The sequence below is a fragment of the Anarrhichthys ocellatus genome, unplaced genomic scaffold (assembly GCF_004355925.1).
Source record: "Anarrhichthys ocellatus isolate YVR2014 unplaced genomic scaffold, GSC_Weel_1.0 scaffold8, whole genome shotgun sequence".
NCBI classification, from domain to species: Eukaryota; Metazoa; Chordata; class Actinopteri; order Perciformes; family Anarhichadidae; genus Anarrhichthys; species Anarrhichthys ocellatus.
Window position 1 is genome coordinate 6,539,965 of NW_022280038.1, and position 16,470 is coordinate 6,556,434.

The window sequence follows — 16,470 nt, forward strand, 5'->3', positions numbered from 1 at the left end:
TTTTTTACTCTTTCTTGAATAATGCATTCTTTGAAAAGCCCAAGATTCAATAATAGTTACATTAGTAACTATGTAGTAACATGTTACATTTGGAATATTTTTTGGTGCACTCAACAACAAAACATATATATAATCACTTAGCACGTACAACAAAACACACAATTACAATAAAGTAACCATAAATACAAAAGTGCAACCAGGTGGCTCATGCCCTTAAAGTGACAAGTGTGCTTGTTTACACATCCTTTGAAGGGTGCAGATTGCTTCAGGGTAAGTGCTCGTGAGGAAGTGAAATGTTCTAGTCTTACTACTGCACAGTCTTTATCCTGAGGGCAAAAGACTGAATGAAAGGTTTGCAGGGTGTGAGTAGTGCTCTAAAATATTCAAACCTTTCTGCTGCATGCAGAAGCGTAACTTAGTTATAAATGTTGTACATAAATAAGTAAATAAATTCAAATGTTGGGGCCAAAGGTTAGTTGACAGACAGAGGAGCCTTTTGACATGACACAGTAAGAAAAGCACTGGTGTAAATATAAATTGAGTTTGCTACCCCAGCCTCCACGGCTAGCTCTGAACCACCAGAATACTAATAGACATTTAATGTTTAATTAAAATCAATTTGTAATATGAGAAAGTTTTTTTTTGTTTTTTTTAAGTTTAAAAATCAAATATTAAGCAATCTATTATTAAATACACTCACACATGTATTTTCTATTATTTTTCTGATCTGCCTGTTTTATTAACACTTGAACCATGAAGTCATGGTTGTGTACACAGAATTTTCCGATTCGCCTACAAATCATGACTCCGGGTTAACTGCGCCCTATCCACTTCTAACTCCTCTGCTGCAGTTTGATTGGTGGATCAGTCGAAAGGGGCGGGAGCAAGGCAGAAACAAGGAAGTGAATGTGAGTTGTTTGACAGAAAGATGTTTACCGTAGTTTAACCCCGTTAACGTTTACCGTTAGTTACACCAACTGTAGCTAAGAATGCAGTCTGTGCGAAAACGTGGAGGCAACGACTCGACAATACAAACGAGGTTGGTACATTATGCTGACGTTTACGATACATTTTTAGCCGTTTGTTGTCAGTGAAGGAAAGCAGAGTCGGTTCAGAAACTACAGAGACTGTGGGATATTAACAAATTAACTTCTTTATAACCTCTTTTCACCAGTTAGTGTTTACTAACGTTAGTTATCCTGCATCTTGTGTCCAGAAAGTGTCTTGTAGCGGTTTGTGGTTATAAATAAGGACTGACTGACAAACACTCGGTTTCATATGTCAGAGATGTGATGCCGAGAGAGGGTTTTGGTTCCCTTTGTCTTGTCTGCAGTCAGTCTAATCACATGACTGAACAAGCACTGCTGGAAGTAATTGTGAAACTGTGACAACAGTAGTGGTCGACAAACTGAATGATGTTGGTTACAGATCAGAAAAAGATGATACCATAAACAAGCGTTGGAGCAAACAAGGTCCATACATTAGTTAGTTAGCAAGTCTACAATAACAAGGAAACCACATTCCCCCCCCAAAAATATAGCATCTAGCTGTCAAATTAGCACTTCTATAAAATTCTAGTAAATCACAAAACAGCTAGAATAAACAGAAGACAGGTAATCCCCCAGAAGGACATCTCAGGATTCAATAAAAGATGCTTGTCAGTATACTCAGATCTGACAAAATGAGAGATGTAACAAATGTCAGGTCATTTGAAAATACCATGGAAGTGTGCCAGCAGGGATTGGATGTATGAATGACAGGAGTGAGGCTTTCCAGCAGACGTGAAGGTTGACAGCTCTATTAGTAATCCGTGTCTATGCCGCTGGTGTTGACGAGCAGCCAATGTTCCTTTTGCATAAACTGCGAAAGGTGCTGAAGAACCCGCAGCGTATTCAGCCGCACTCATCCTTTTGTTGTGCTGGTAAATATACTGAACCGTAGTGTCCGCGTTCAGCCTGCAACAGGAAATTGCAGATTGCAGTTGAAGTTGAAGAGGTCAGCAAATCCACAGCCGCTGGTGCAAACTTCATCAGACGAAAGAAACGAAAAAAGACAGATTTTTCATAGTGGAACACGTACTGTAATTTAACTTACATGTAAAAGTGTATGATGGTATTCATACACTACATTGTGCAAATGACGTTTTCTACTTATTTACCATAATCTGCTCGATTCTGGCAGCTAGAATATTCAAACTCTTAAATGCAAATACTTCCAGAAAGGTTTGTTTTATTATTATAATAGATATGTACCATGCCATCTTGTATTCGAATGACTATTGCAAAGAAAAGTGCGTTGTTACATTTTATATGAAGGATCATGTGGCCAAACATTTATAATTGGAATTAGGTAGATTAGTGAAAAGCAGCAAAGGCCACCATGTGTTTTAACCTGAATTTACCGCAGTATTAAATACTATAAACCTCACTTTACTTCAGTATACCTCTTTTCTGCCCTTTGCTTTTGTAACGTTGCTTTATTATGACGACTGACAGTCACTGTGAATGTATGTTGACAGCACTCCTGGTGGGTTGAAGGAGAATGTGCCACAGCAGAAGAGGCCGCATTTCCACTTTGACCTGTGGTTCTGTCTGACTCTGCAGAACTGGATACTGGACTTTGGCAGACCTATTGTCATGGTAAGGAAGATCAATGCACGTTTGATGGTGAAATAATGATGGTAAAAATGGATGGTTACACCATATTTCTTGGAGGAATGAACAGTAAATACTTTCTTGGTACCGTATGTATTAGATAACCCTTCCTCTTGAGTGGTTTCCCCTCAACAAGCCCAGTGCTGGAGACTATTTCCACATGGCCTACAATGTCATAACACCGTTCCTAATGCTCAAGGTAAGCGTCAACACTCCGGAGCACTTTAGTGATTGTGAGAGAGATAAATGCAAAGAATATGCAGTATGTTCTCTATATCAGGCTGATAACAAACTCTCCTAATGAAATAGCTTTTACATTTTTACCACCACAATAAAACACGTACACAGCCTACCTACTAACCAACATCAACAGACGGGTATGATTGACTATAATATAATTGCCTGTGACAAAGAGCACACAAACAGGAAACCATTTTGTTCTCCATGATTCATATAATATATATGTAAAATAATAACAAAAAAAGAAAATATCTGCAGCACCTGTAGACACAGCTCAAACATACAGCAGCAGGCTGATTAACCCGAGGTGCCAATAATGAATGACATATACCGTTGCGTATTAATTATGCTGAAAGTATTACATTCCTGACAGTGATTGTGGTTCACTGTGGGTTGCCTTTGCACTACTTCCATCACTGCAGGGAAACCTGACACGACTGAATAAGAATTATTTTACATATTTGTATGTAGCCTGCTGGAGCCTCTGGATATGATGATTATTTACAATGAAAAACATGCAACGATGCTTTACAAACAGAAACCTGTACTTACTCGTAGTTGTACTGTTCATGTTCGTGTTGCTTATTATTCATTCCTTATAGCAGTTTGTTCATCTTGAGACCCAAAAGAAATCTCCGTAATGTATTTCCTTCTCAGTCTCATTCTAGACCACTTCATATGTTGTAAACTCTGATTAACGTTATGATTAGATTGTGATTGAATTTCACACCTAGCCTAGCACTTCAATGATTTTATCAATCTCTACTTTCCATATAAATCAGAATTCGGATGCGTTTGTATTGTATATTTATTTTGCTGAATATGCTGCAGAGAAATGCACCTGAGGCTCTTGTTCTGTCAGTGTTGCATAGGATTGGTCTGGAATTACAAACCCCTTTCATGTGATTGTAATCATAATGTAGCTGGATGGGCAAACTGGGTTAAGTGAGTCGGTTGATGATCAGCTTTACGAGATCCAACATGTTAATGCCAAGCTGCCTCACTAGGTGGTACAAAACAGGGTGAAATAAAGCAAGTTAATTGCTTCCCTGAAGGGATGGAGGCTGTGCCCGTGATTGTATTATTAAACGGAAAAAATAAAAAGTATAATTTCCTCGTAGGATAAAGTTGGTGTCATGAACACTGTGTGTTATTGCTCCATTCAGCTGATTGAGCGCAGTCCCAGGGCGCTGCCTCGCACAGCGGTCTACCTCTGCATCATCACCTTTGTGATGGGAGCCAGCATCCACCTGGTGGGAGACTCCATCAACCATCGGCTCATCCTGAGTGGCTACCAGCTCCACCTGTCAGTCAGAGAGAACCCCATCATCAAAGACCTCAAACCTGCCTCTCTGGTGAGTAATCTATTATGTTTAAGTAGAGTAGGGTCCAGTTTTATTCTATGATTGGTGTACTGGGATCACTGGAATACCCTGAGAAGATTTCCTTCAACAAGAAGGTTGACTTGACTCCTGGTCCCTATACTCCTCTACAGAATCGATTCATATATTTTGTTACCTGTCATAATGTCATACAACAAAAAAAAATGTGTTTGTGCCGCTTGCCATGACTCTCCAGAGAATACTCAGTGACTTAAAAGTAAGAGTTTTTCTTGTCCACCCATGACACGAACTATCAGTATTTTCACACCTGTGTGATCCAGCAGAAGTTTTGCCGCTGTGTAGGAGTGCAGCTTATTTTTTCTCTCTGCTCTGTCGTTGTTATCACATCTTTTTTTATTTTTTGGTCATCCTGATTCCCGCACTTAGCACGGAGCGTCATACTTTTGACAATAACGTGGTTGTCAACGAGATATAAAAAGGTTGATGTTTAGCATATCTGGGGCAGGATAGAAGGAGGCAGGAGTATAGTATGTAGGTTCAGTAATGCATGTTGTTCACGTTCAGACTGGCACTGGCTAGATTTGATCCCTGGCTCTGAAGGTTGATGTCTTGTGCATCTCCTGGCCAGTGGGGCGACCGTCAGTGACGGAGGTTAATGGGAGAAAACAGTTTAAGGCCAGAAATGATAAAACATGTTTAGATGTACTGCAATAATGTGATTTATTGTCATTTACATGTAGATGTCCAAGAATCTGATTCTCTACTCCTTACCATACATTTGGACTGAGATGTCTATTTTACATCAAAAGTGGATGTTGTATTAGAAACCTGATAAAGGACTTTTTTTCCCTCTGTATTCTGTTCTGACCATTTTGAGAGACACTTTTTACTGTAAAAACATGTCTGAATTGACTTATTTAGACTCAGTATTATTTAGACTTAATATTTTCTTTTTTTCTATACAACCATAAAGCTACAAGAAATATTTTCATCCCACCACTCTGCTGATACTTTCCCTGTGCGGTGTCTTTGTCAGGATATAGCAGACGTAACGTTATGAACATACTTGCTGAACCATTGATACCGTAACAAAACATTCTATTTGGTATCCTTGCATTCTGCGTTCTCAGCATAATACTGGGTGAATCACTTTCAATTCGAGTTTGTCAGGTCAAGGAAATTATGAGCATCCCATTGTGCCTCTTTTGTGGGTGTATGTATTACACCCACAACACACACACGCACACACACACACCATGAATGATGTTTTACTGTCAACACCAGAGCAGCCTCAACTCTGAGAATTGATAACATTGTGCTTTTACTGCAGATGGCTCCGTCTGATGCCGTTTCATTTAAGTTGCGTCAATTCAAAACCCTTCTTTTGTTTTACCATTTGCTCATAAGCACCGATTCATGTGGAAAAGCAATGAATATTTGCAATGCATCTTTTAACTTGAAGTTTGTCAAGTAAATTGCTGATAGAATCTCTTTAAATGGATTAAACGCCACATCATAAAACTGCATGACGTGTTTAGAATTAATAGATTAGCGCATTCACCTTTTCGTGAGGATTTACAGAAGAGGAAGTAATACAAGAAGAGTGATTGCACACGGTGTTAACAGAAACATAGCTTTTCACACTAAAATAATACTGTAGATGTAGAACGATGTGGCACGGCATTTTTTTAAATAAATATATTTTCATATAAGATAGTGAACGGGAAAATGTGCTCAAAGCCGAGAGGGTTTTGACGAGCGCTTGAGTGTCATTTTAAACGTCAAAGTAGTGCAAAAGGCAGGAGAATACAAACCACATAATGTAGGAGACGATCAATATATTCTACATGGGTCAAATGGGTTTGGTGTTTAACTATAGATGGGTCACAAATTAAAGGGAAAAACCAATAAAAACCGTCTTCAACTGCCCGAGCATAAGATATTCCCTCTAAGTTGCTCTACTGGATGGAGATGTGGTGATGTGATTCACATCATATTCGTACTTAAACCATTCAGGGTCCATTCGTGTTCTGTGTAGAAGCATCTGCATTTGTTATGTTTCTCTGCCCATTTATTCAGGCTTTTCCCTCTCATTTGCAACCTTTGGATGCGTTTCCTCCTTCATAGCCATAATAAAGTGTAACTGGTACTAGAACAGTAGGTGGCACTGTGGCATAGGACCAAGATGCAGAATAACATCCAGTATATTAGAGTGCCATTAAAACATCCTGTTAATGTTGTAATGAGAACATTTCCTTTCTCTTTGTCCTTCCTTTCACAGATTGACTCCTTTGAGCTGCTGTATTATTACGATGAACACCTGGGACACCTGATGTGGTACGTTTTTGTTGTCTCTTTTGAAAACGCATGGATGCGAGAAACCAATGAAAGCGTAGATTCAGAGAATTTGAACACAAGCTGAGACAATAACATCTGCAGCCGATCATCAGCGTGCTGGAATATGTGGCTTTTCCCCCCATCTCTATAGACAAAACAGATTTTAGGATGAGCAGACTGAGCAGGTCTGTTGTGACCGATTACACCAGCTGTGTGAAGCAGAGTGTGCTGACTGGAAAATGAATCCAACGACATGCAGAATCAGAGAAATATATTTTAAAACAAATCCGTTTTTTATACAAACACATAAATTGATAAGAATCCCTTTGCATTTGTCTTTCTTTCCTAAATTGTGGCACTGATATTTTACAGTTACCAGACTAGTTGTAAAGGCAGCAGCTGTGTGCGTGAGTTGACTGGTTTACTAACTGAATTAGTTTGACTAATCATTTCAGCTCTAGTTGGTTTGTTCTGTTTTACAATATGACGGGTAATAAAGAGTTTGGTTTAAGCAGTGTTCCTGTGCTTCAGATGTCCTGAAATGATTTGAACTGAAACCTGCCAGCCGGTTTTCTACGGCCATGGTACAATATGTATCCCTTATTCTCCCAGATAGTCAATTTGAGAAACGGATACCAGCACAACCCTTTTTTCTGAACAACATTTTTAATGACACCGACTCAAAGTCGAGATTGTTCTCTTTCACTCGGCCCTGCCAGGTTTGCTTCATCCCTTTACAAAGAAATACTTGGATGTAACTGGGACCAGTCGCCTATACAGTTTCTGCCTCTTTTATTCCTCTAGGTATATTCCTTTCTTCATCATTCTGTTCATCTACTTCACCGGCTGCTTCACCAAGGCTGAAGAACAGAAGAGGCTGCCCGTCTCTGGTTGTCTGTTGCTGGGACCTAGCTCTCTCTACTATTGGTCAGTCGCCTCCTACACGTCTTTGAAGATCTTCTGTGCCTATTGTCCGTGAATACATGGTTTTGTTAAAGGCCACCTTTTCAGTAGTCTGAATGCTGGGACATTAAGGAACAGTGGAATCTGATAATGGTCTTTAATAAATCCACACTTTAGAGCGTTCCCTGTCAATGACATAACAAATGCTTTGTTCAGGATTTTCAGTTTCGGATGTTAGTATGCAGCGCTTCAGTAGCATTAGATATCCTTTCTACAGAGTTTACATAATGACAAAAAAGAATTTAAGTTGTTTACTGACTGGAACAATTGGAAACTGTATTTCAGCACCATATGGCTTCTTTTGGAGGGATGAAAACATTTACTTCCATCTTCATTTGGTGCAGAAATTCAAATTCAAGCTGCTCTCAATCAAAAAGTCCTTTTTTTGTTCAAATTGAACTGCCAATATAAAAAGTGAAGTGAATATTTTCATTGTGCAACAATGTCTAAAGTGTCCGAAAACAATGAAACAGCCGCATTGTGTGCTCATTGCAAAGGTTGCTGTTGTTATTCAACGTCTTGCTGAATGTCTTCCAGGTACCTGGTCACTGAAGGGCAAATCACTGAACTCTTCCTCCTCGCCTTCCTTGCCATGGTTATCATTGTGATACATCAACATCGTAAAGGCCTCAGTCCAGACAGCAATGGCCTGTTCCTGTTCTGCAGTTTCAGTGTTACTGTGCTCCTGGTTGCCCTGTGGGTGGTCTATCTGTGGAACGATCCGGTGTTACGCAACAAGTACCCCGGGCTCATTTATGTGCCAGAACCTTGGTCCTACTATACCTTACATATCAAGCAGAACCTCTGAGTTACATCAGTCCAGGTCTGTAGCGCTCCGTGTCTAAAGAAAACATAGTTCTCAATCAGACGTCACTTACATTTGTATGAACTGACTGATGCATACCTCTTCTTTCTTTAGCGGACTTCCTGTGACGGAGGTAGTGGCTGCACTTGGACAACGATGACAATCGATGAAGGTTGTTGAAGTGCACCGACCTCACTGTGAAACACAAAGCGCTGCTGGCTTCAGCCATACCTTCAGAAGGGGGTTCGTCTCCTCCGTTTCGTTCTATATCGTTGTTAAAAAGACTTTTGACGGGTTGGAATTGTGATGTTCGGTCTGCATTTGTAACCGTTTGGATCTCGTGACATCTGGGACTAAGAAAGATAAACTTAAGTAGATGCACCATGCGAGTAATGTCAACAGATACTTACACAGGGCCCGGACAAGATTCTGTAAAAATGCAGCAGCCAATTTAGGGCCCTTTAACATGTCAGTTTTAATTGAGCTATAGTCTTATTTGCATATTACTAAAAAAATTGAATTCATAAAACTACCACAAAATAATCTCCACTGGCATGGGGCTGTCGGGCCCCTGAGGGTTTGAGAACCAGAAGCAGGTTTGCTCTCTCTTTGGTAAACCAGCGTCAAATGTTCTTAGCATTTAACAAAACAAATGGGCGACTGTGGCTAAGTGGAGAGCAGGGCCGTCCTTCAATCAGAGGATCGGTGGTTCGATCGCATGTCGATGTGTCCTTGAGCAAGACACTTTACCACAAAATTGCTCCCGTAGCTGTGCCTACGGTTTATGTGATAGAATCTGAATTGTAAGTGGCTTTGGATAAAAGCGTCTGCTACAGTCCACCCACCGTCTCTTAACCAGCCAATTGAATACGCAGTCGACCTTTTTATGAACAAACTCAAGGTGAATATATCTACAGTACATTCACTGAAAGAAAACAACCTCTTACCTAAAACTAATCAAATAATTCCATCTGTTGAATGCTGTTGCTCTGAAGCTCTTTAAAAGTGTCATCAAGGTTGTTCATCAGATGTACTGCAGTTACAGGTGCTCCTCTCCGGCTTCCATGAAAGATAAGAAGAATGCATTTGAATTGTCTCAGGTATTTAAAGTTTCACACTTACTGATTAAGTGAAATTTATATTGTAATCATTTAGACATGAGCTGTGAACTATTACATTTCCCTGTGATCATAGTGCTATATTATAATCCAGCCCTACTGCCAACATACAACATAGTGTTCTATCGCATTGTTCATGACGTTGTGTGTAAGTTATGTACAACGGTAGTGTTGATAATGAAAAGTCTCTTGTACAGTTGCTTTTATTATTCAAAAGGTCAAGGAAAGGAGCAATTGCGTTTGAGATACAAATGAAAACATGTTTTATGAACTGAACTTAAATTGTTGCTTTGCTGATTATTTTTTACATGTTGAGTTATTGTTCTTAATGTAAAATTGTTATTGGGTATTTTGTACTGTATTGTTCCTTTGCTTAAGATCACTTTGTTGCTGGTAGTTACTGGTCCCTCATTGGTTAGATTTACATTTATCTTAATTAGAATGTTGAAATTGACCTAATCGCTGATTACTCCTCACATTTCTCTTAACTTACCTTATTAGACCCTGGATGTGCTTTAAATCATTTATCTTGGGGAAAAAAAAAAAAAAAAAAAAAGCAAATTTCACATGATTTCCACGATTCAACGTCACAAGTAGCACACGCCCTCTGAACACGGTTAAAGTTATGATGCTCGTCAGCAGAGGAAAGCCAGGTTCACTCTCGTTTTGGGACGAGCTTTGTCCATTTGATGTTTTGCCCTCACTTTGCTAAATTTGCACTTTTTCAGCATGGTGACTGCCATTTTTGTAACTCCTACTTATGCTGTTTGTTTGCATGCTTACAACCGGAACTGTGTCTCCATTTAGAGGTCGACACACAGACACGTCCCAATCATCAAAAAAAAGAAAGAAGGAAGGAAAATCAATCTTGTGTTTCTTAAGGGGAATCCTACTCATTCTGCCGTTAAAATGATTTTAAATCTTGCTATTTATGTGGTTACAAACCCTCATTTCATTATCAGACACTGTAGTACCATGTGGTGACTGATAGTTATTGGTCCCTTGCTATCGCTGGGGGGGGGGGGGAAAAGGACAATGCAGCCCCATGGATCTGGTATCTGCGTTTCCACAGCAACGCATATTAAATTACGTGGAGGCTTTCAGGTGGTGGACTTTAAACAGAGGTGGAGGGACGGCTGACGCACACCACAGGCAACTCTTCTTCCTGGAAAGAAACACAGCAACTGCAAAAATGGTAAGAGCAAGAAATTCTTTCCATGAAAGCTTTTTTTCGTGTCTTTTCTTAACAGTGTTTGTTGTGTACTTGCCTGCTAAGTGACACCATTATGTCGTCACTTTGCAGGCTAAATTCTTCACACCAGTTCAAATCAACGGTAAGAGTATTACTCCACAGCACCACATGTTTCATTATTATTAACGTATGTTTGAAATGCTCTATTTGCCATTCAGTCTTTTCCAAAAGTACTGCACGTGTATCTTTTAATAACCCGTACATGTTGAAAAACCTTGTCCAGTCTTATTAGTTCCTGTGACGTAAACCTAACCTTTTTCTAAGTTAACCTACTGTTGAATGATGAATAAACTATACTTACTAAATACTAAAATGAATTAAGCTACGCTGATGTACTCCAATACTTGTTTTAATTTCCTTTGCAGAGTTCAAAGAGTGCTTCTCCTTGTACGACAAGAAACAAAAGGGCAAGATCGTTGTCAAAGACCTGATCACAGTCATGCGCTGCCTGGGTACAAGCCCCACGTTCGGGGAAATCGAAAGACATCTACAAGTTCACAAAATCGGTAAAGTACAACGTACAGTAAATCTGCTAGTTGTGGGCCAGTCAATGGTTTCAAAAACCTGTTCAGGGTGACAGTGGTTTAAGAAGTCAGAAACGGACACTAAAACTCTGAGGTGGAGTTTGTTTTGAACTGTGTTTGTCTATAACTTTGGTCGGGGCTTTATATCCATGATATATTCCTATTATTGGGTTATTGTAAAATGGTGAGTTCAAGGCTTTTATAAGTCATATACATTGATGACAAATAAGGAAATAAGTTGGTGACAAAAATCATCTCTTTCACCAACTCTGTACAACTTACAGAAATATGTACTCTATGGAAAAACTCCGCTCCAGACCTTAAATAGAATGAAGGGAGAAGTCGAATTGACATTCCCAATATGTTGTTCCCCAAGTGGCCCTTAGTCGAATATATTGCACATGTTAAATAATATACTTTTCAACTCGTTCATCTTTCGTTATTATTTGACACAGACCTTATATTTGTTTGACATTCACATTTAGAAAAGAGCGGTGAGCTGGACTTCTCTACGTTTCTGACGATGATGCACAGACAGATGCAACAGGAGGACCCCAAGACAGAAATCCTGGAGGCCTTGAGGATGACGGACAAACAGAAGAAAGGGTACATCCAGGCGTCTGAGCTCCGGGCCAAGCTCACCATGTTGGGGGAGAAACTCACAAACAAAGAAGGTAAAGTAAATGCTGATTCTAATAAAGGAGCAACCTCAAGTCTGGTAAGTATTGATAGGGAGTTACAGTACAACTTATTACACTTTGTTATATAATCACAGTAAACAGTAAATATGTGAATGTATGGTTCTGAGTTACAGTGCAGTCTGTAACTGTTTGGACAGTTTATAGATGGCTGCAACAATGATTCCTAAAACCCAGAAATGAGTTTCTGTTACCCTCCTCTCAAAGTCAGTGGGTTTCTTGAACAGGTTTTTGGTTAGATGCCTGAAATAAAGACTGATGTTAATACGAGCTAAGAGGTTTTAAAACTCTGTTTAAAAGCATGAAATACGTTAGTAGATACCCCACTGGTACATTTTGAAGCTTTTATGCGTTTTAAAAAAGGCGGTTGGTAACAAATGTCCAACTAAGACTGCAAGACGCCATCTCTTGAACACTCGTCCGCCTTTAGCTTAGTGGTGGCGATTTGAAGTCATATTTTTCGAAAATGGGAACTAGTGCGATGCTAACTTCCGGTTTGACCTGCAAAAACACATCATCCCTCTATTTGGCTCTGTAATATAACACACTTTGGGTTTTACATAAAATGATGAGGTTCAATTTTGAAAGTATCAAAATCAACAACCAATAAACCATGTTGAATTTGTAGCACTTTCTATACATTGCCTTTGTCCTACATTGTTGACCCAATATGAATGTGAACACCTCAAAATACCCGTCAGCTTGAATGTTCCTCATTGTTTCATTCAAAATTCAGTGGAGAGCCAAAATAATAAATGACAGATGTCTGTCCTAATACTTTATGACTGCAGTAAATGTCAAACTTCAACGGGGATTTGTATGAGAGAGAAACTCTAACTGATGTTTGTACTCATGAGATGACAAAAATCAATACATATTTCAGTCAAAAGAATGGCTTCTAGCCCGGCCTGCGCTCCCCCTCCTCACCTGACAATGTGTCACATTTCCTCCATCTCCCTGTGGCCCTGTAAGCCCCACACAGACAACAATCCACTGTAACTCTGACTCTGCTTTAGACTTAGCTCATCATCTCCCTGGGAATTTCAAAACCGCTTCTATAATCCACAACAATTTGCCACATATAGCTTTCCTATGACCGGTCTCTGTAGTACAGCTCTCTTCTTATATTCAACCTTACTGTCTTTATATCTTCAGGCGTATCCTCCTGAATATATACTCAAAATGCTGCAGGCTGTGGTGGAAAGCTGGAGCCAAACAAAATATCTAAAAAATAATAGTAATGATAATAAATACAAATTAAATCTGTAATTCTATAAATGAAGATGAATCAGTGTTTTGTTTGGATAATTCAAGAACAGCAGTTTCTTTTCGTGTTTTTTTTTAAATTTAATTTAACTGGACCCAGTGGATTCTGTACTTCTGACACGCCAACACTGAAGTTTTGTCTCATATGTAAAGTGACGACCGGAGAGCCAAACCATCAAAAGTTGTCCAGTTTTGATGCCATTTGTTTTTTCACAGGCTGGGCTCCATCATTTAAACTGTTACTGGCGTCAAAGCAACATAAAGATTTAATTCAAATGGTCAGTGTACCGCCTCTGGATGGGTGCTGTGCACAGAAAGCGGTTCATATTCAAATGAAGCTCAGCGTCTTCTTAGTGGGGAGACATCCATCAAGTCGCTGGATTCCCCAACTACTGAAGCAGACCGTGATGCCACTGTACTGTTCAGTTCCTAACCGTTGGGATTGTAAGAAACTGTGGTCAGTGTTTCTGCTCTAGTACAGCAGTTTGAGTACTCAGGGGTTTCTTGATTTTGTTGACATTAAAAAGAATTTAGATTTCAAAGGTCGAGTACAGAAGTGATGAACTGAAATCAAAATGAATTGCAATTAGATAGGAAATCCATTTATAGGATGTATTATTATATATATTACCTTTCAGTTGGATAAATGTTAATATAAAACCAATCATTGGGGGAAGTATTCATGCCTTTTACTTGAGTAGCAATTGAACAGTGTAAAAGTAATGCATTATAAGTAAAAGTCCTGCATTCAAGGTTTAAACTCAAAAGTAACAAAATGCACAGAATTACCAACAGCAAAATGTACTTAAGGTATCAAAAGTAAAAGTATACAAATACAGCGACAAAATGAACTGGAGGTTGTGTGCTACGCTTCCGCGATGCCGCTGTCGGTCACGAGGAGGATATTGGCTGTAACTGCCGTATGAGAGCAGAGCAAAGCAGCAACCATGAGCTAGCCAGTGGGGAACGCTCACGTGCACTAAAATTGATACATTCTGCAGGAGAAACCAAGATAACAACACACATTGAGGGAAAGCGACTTCATTCTCTGTTCGGGGAGACATTACTGCACAGTTTGCTGCTATAATAATGTTCAGAATGCAGAATACAGCTCCTTTTATAAATTATTAAATTCACCGCATTAAAAACATTTGTGAGCCTTTCAATTGAGTAGAAATTGCCAATAATAAAAGGTGAAATATTTTAGTTTTTCCGCTGATAACTCCAGGAACAACAAACGCACTCAGTTTGGCTCAGCACACGGGTTATGGTTGTTGGCAGCTCTACTCTTTGAAGGAGTTGTCAGACATTCAAAAGCTCCCACAGGCAAAAGACCAGCAGAGACTTTCCAAGTTGTGATTAATCGTGGCAGACAAATGGGTTTTCAAGCAGCGCTCTCAATTCCACTCACAAAGCTGTTTTCTCTCTCTTCTTCTTCTAGTGGATGAACTCTTCAAAGAGGCAAACGTCAAGTCAAACGGGACTGTCAACTATGAAGAGTTCACACAGATGGTGACACTGCCACCCGTCGATTACTAACTTTCCAAACTGACTGTACACACATTTAACTTGGTTTGCAGAACTCACATGATGTTGAAACTGGCAATTCTGTACTAACAGACTATTGAGACTGAAAACATCCTTCCCCTCGTCTTTCTTTCTCATGAATATTCTATGATCGTTTAATTAAACCTCTTTCCAAAGGTTTCCTCTATGACTGAACACATTGTGAAGCAATGCTGTTATAATGTAATGTAACTAACAATATGTGATATGATTTGGCTTGTCATCCTTTGATGGGATCAAATTAAATTCTCTTTCCACTTTTTGTCAAACCCGACCCTCCACCCAATCAAATGTAATGTCCAGTTTGATATTTTGTGCATGTACTTCCGCTTGCTTATGAGCGATATATTAAACCCTTCATTTCATATTGTAGATTTTCTTCACAGTCAGCAGTCAACTTTCTACACATCAGTATTAAACTGCATTATCCTCTTAAACTTGTGATAAAAGCCGTTTAAATCTTTTTTTCTGTTGAAATGTATATTTTTAACAAATGCATTTTAAACCATCGTCCATCTTTTTCATTCTCTCGTTCAGCCGTTTTGTCATCTCAAGTCACACATGCCTAACTGTCAGGCCTTTGACATTTGTGAACATTGCATTTACATAAGTGACTTGTAATTTGCATTTTCTTTCCCCCACAAGTTTTATTTTGCAGTATATAAATATCCATATGTAATAATAACAGCACTGATTAATACCACTTTTTTCCAAAACATGTAATTGTTGTACGGGAAGGTCACAGTGGGCTTTTGTTAAGAGATTGTAATTAGCCAACTGATTGCTTTGAAAATGTGTTTATTTGCTTTGATTTTTTTTTATTTGGATTTTTGACTAGTCTTGATTTTGTGGTTGGAAACCAACAATCATTAAATGTACAATCTTTAAAAACAGAAAAAGAGCAGAAACAGTCAGTCCAACAAACTAAATTGAGAGGAAGAAAAATTGAAAGTCTTGCATAATCCCTGCAATATGTTTGTAAATGGAACTCCTATGAGTTTCTCAGTTTGACTTCCGAATATAAAACATACCCGGATCTACCGCAGTGCATCAGTGGAGCCCAAAGAGCCAGACGGGTTTATACACATTGGAAACTGTTTGGAAAACTTTAAAAATAAATACTTGGTAAGTGATCGCATGAACCATCTGTCAATCAAACTCTTGCTGAAGCCAATCGGGAGAAGAGCTAAAACATCTTTTCTGTTGAGAAAAAAAGCCTTCAGTGCCCTTCTTTGCTCGCTTGTTCTGATAAAGCTGATGCTATTGAAGCATCTACGCTAACCTCTTTAGGAGCCGCCATTGTTGTTCAGTGCGAACAGTCGCCTCTGTGTCCCTCGAGGAACATCTAGCCCATCTCTTAGCTGCCAGTAGCTCCTCACTGGATGCCGATTGGTCCCTGCACCGGCTCACAGGGCACAAATTACTTGAAGCCCATCAAGCTGGATTACATGGCACCTTGCATGATCATGTTGTAGAGTTAGCATGCATCATCATCATCACATAACTGTCCCTACAGGGGAAACATTATGATATTAAGTGCAGCCTAACAGTGGAAGGCTCAAGAGCACTTTGCACACCAAGTATGTATTATTCGTAAGCACAAAAACCTTGTCCGAAGTTTTCCCTTTCTTCTATTTGTTAATTGAAAATGCTAGTTCCAAACAGGGCTACTGAATGTATGACATTAACAAAATGTAGGTGTAG

General features: G+C 39.2%; 2 protein-coding genes across 3 annotated transcripts; both read left to right on the forward strand.

The window, feature by feature from the left end:
* The first annotated feature begins 897 nt into the window (after positions 1 to 897).
* Positions 898 to 9,054, forward strand: cln6a (CLN6 transmembrane ER protein a). Its single transcript, XM_031848195.1, has 8 exons — positions 898 to 1,039; positions 2,519 to 2,639; positions 2,755 to 2,853; positions 4,061 to 4,249; positions 6,519 to 6,574; positions 7,379 to 7,501; positions 8,075 to 8,360; positions 8,457 to 9,054. Exons 1-7 carry the CDS (start codon positions 990 to 992, stop codon positions 8,343 to 8,345), a joined length of 909 nt encoding a protein of 302 aa, XP_031704055.1. The 5' UTR covers positions 898 to 989; the 3' UTR covers positions 8,346 to 8,360; positions 8,457 to 9,054.
* A 263-nt stretch (positions 9,055 to 9,317) lies between these two features.
* Positions 9,318 to 15,900, forward strand: calml4a (calmodulin-like 4a). 2 transcript variants are annotated; one of them, XM_031848363.1, is made up of 6 exons: positions 9,318 to 9,442; positions 10,565 to 10,655; positions 10,764 to 10,794; positions 11,078 to 11,218; positions 11,722 to 11,910; positions 14,642 to 15,900. In XM_031848363.1, exons 1-6 carry the CDS (start codon positions 9,423 to 9,425, stop codon positions 14,737 to 14,739), a joined length of 570 nt encoding a protein of 189 aa, XP_031704223.1. In that variant the 5' UTR covers positions 9,318 to 9,422; the 3' UTR covers positions 14,740 to 15,900. The 2 variants fall into 2 exon arrangements, with proteins under 2 accessions (XP_031704223.1, XP_031704222.1); XM_031848362.1 differs by lacking the exon at positions 9,318 to 9,442 and having other exon boundaries at positions 10,010 to 10,655.
* The last annotated feature ends 570 nt before the right edge of the window (positions 15,901 to 16,470 follow it).

What these genes read in the sequence shown, in the direction of transcription:
- cln6a (XM_031848195.1), top strand. Translation starts at nt 990, where the DNA reads ATGCAGTCTGTGCGAAAACGTGGAGGCAACGACTCGACAATACAAACG. An exon ending in TTGGCAGACCTATTGTCATG is followed by an intron (nt 2,640 to 2,754) that starts GTAAGGAAGATC and finishes CGTATGTATTAG; the next exon opens with ATAACCCTTCCTCTTGAGTG. An exon ending in CCTAGCTCTCTCTACTATTG is followed by an intron (nt 7,502 to 8,074) that starts GTCAGTCGCCTC and finishes AATGTCTTCCAG; the next exon opens with GTACCTGGTCACTGAAGGGC.
- calml4a (XM_031848362.1), top strand. Translation starts at nt 10,506, where the DNA reads ATGGATCTGGTATCTGCGTTTCCACAGCAACGCATATTAAATTACGTG. An exon ending in ACACAGCAACTGCAAAAATG is followed by an intron (nt 10,656 to 10,763) that starts GTAAGAGCAAGA and finishes GTCACTTTGCAG; the next exon opens with GCTAAATTCTTCACACCAGT. An exon ending in GAAACTCACAAACAAAGAAG is followed by an intron (nt 11,911 to 14,641) that starts GTAAAGTAAATG and finishes TTCTTCTTCTAG; the next exon opens with TGGATGAACTCTTCAAAGAG.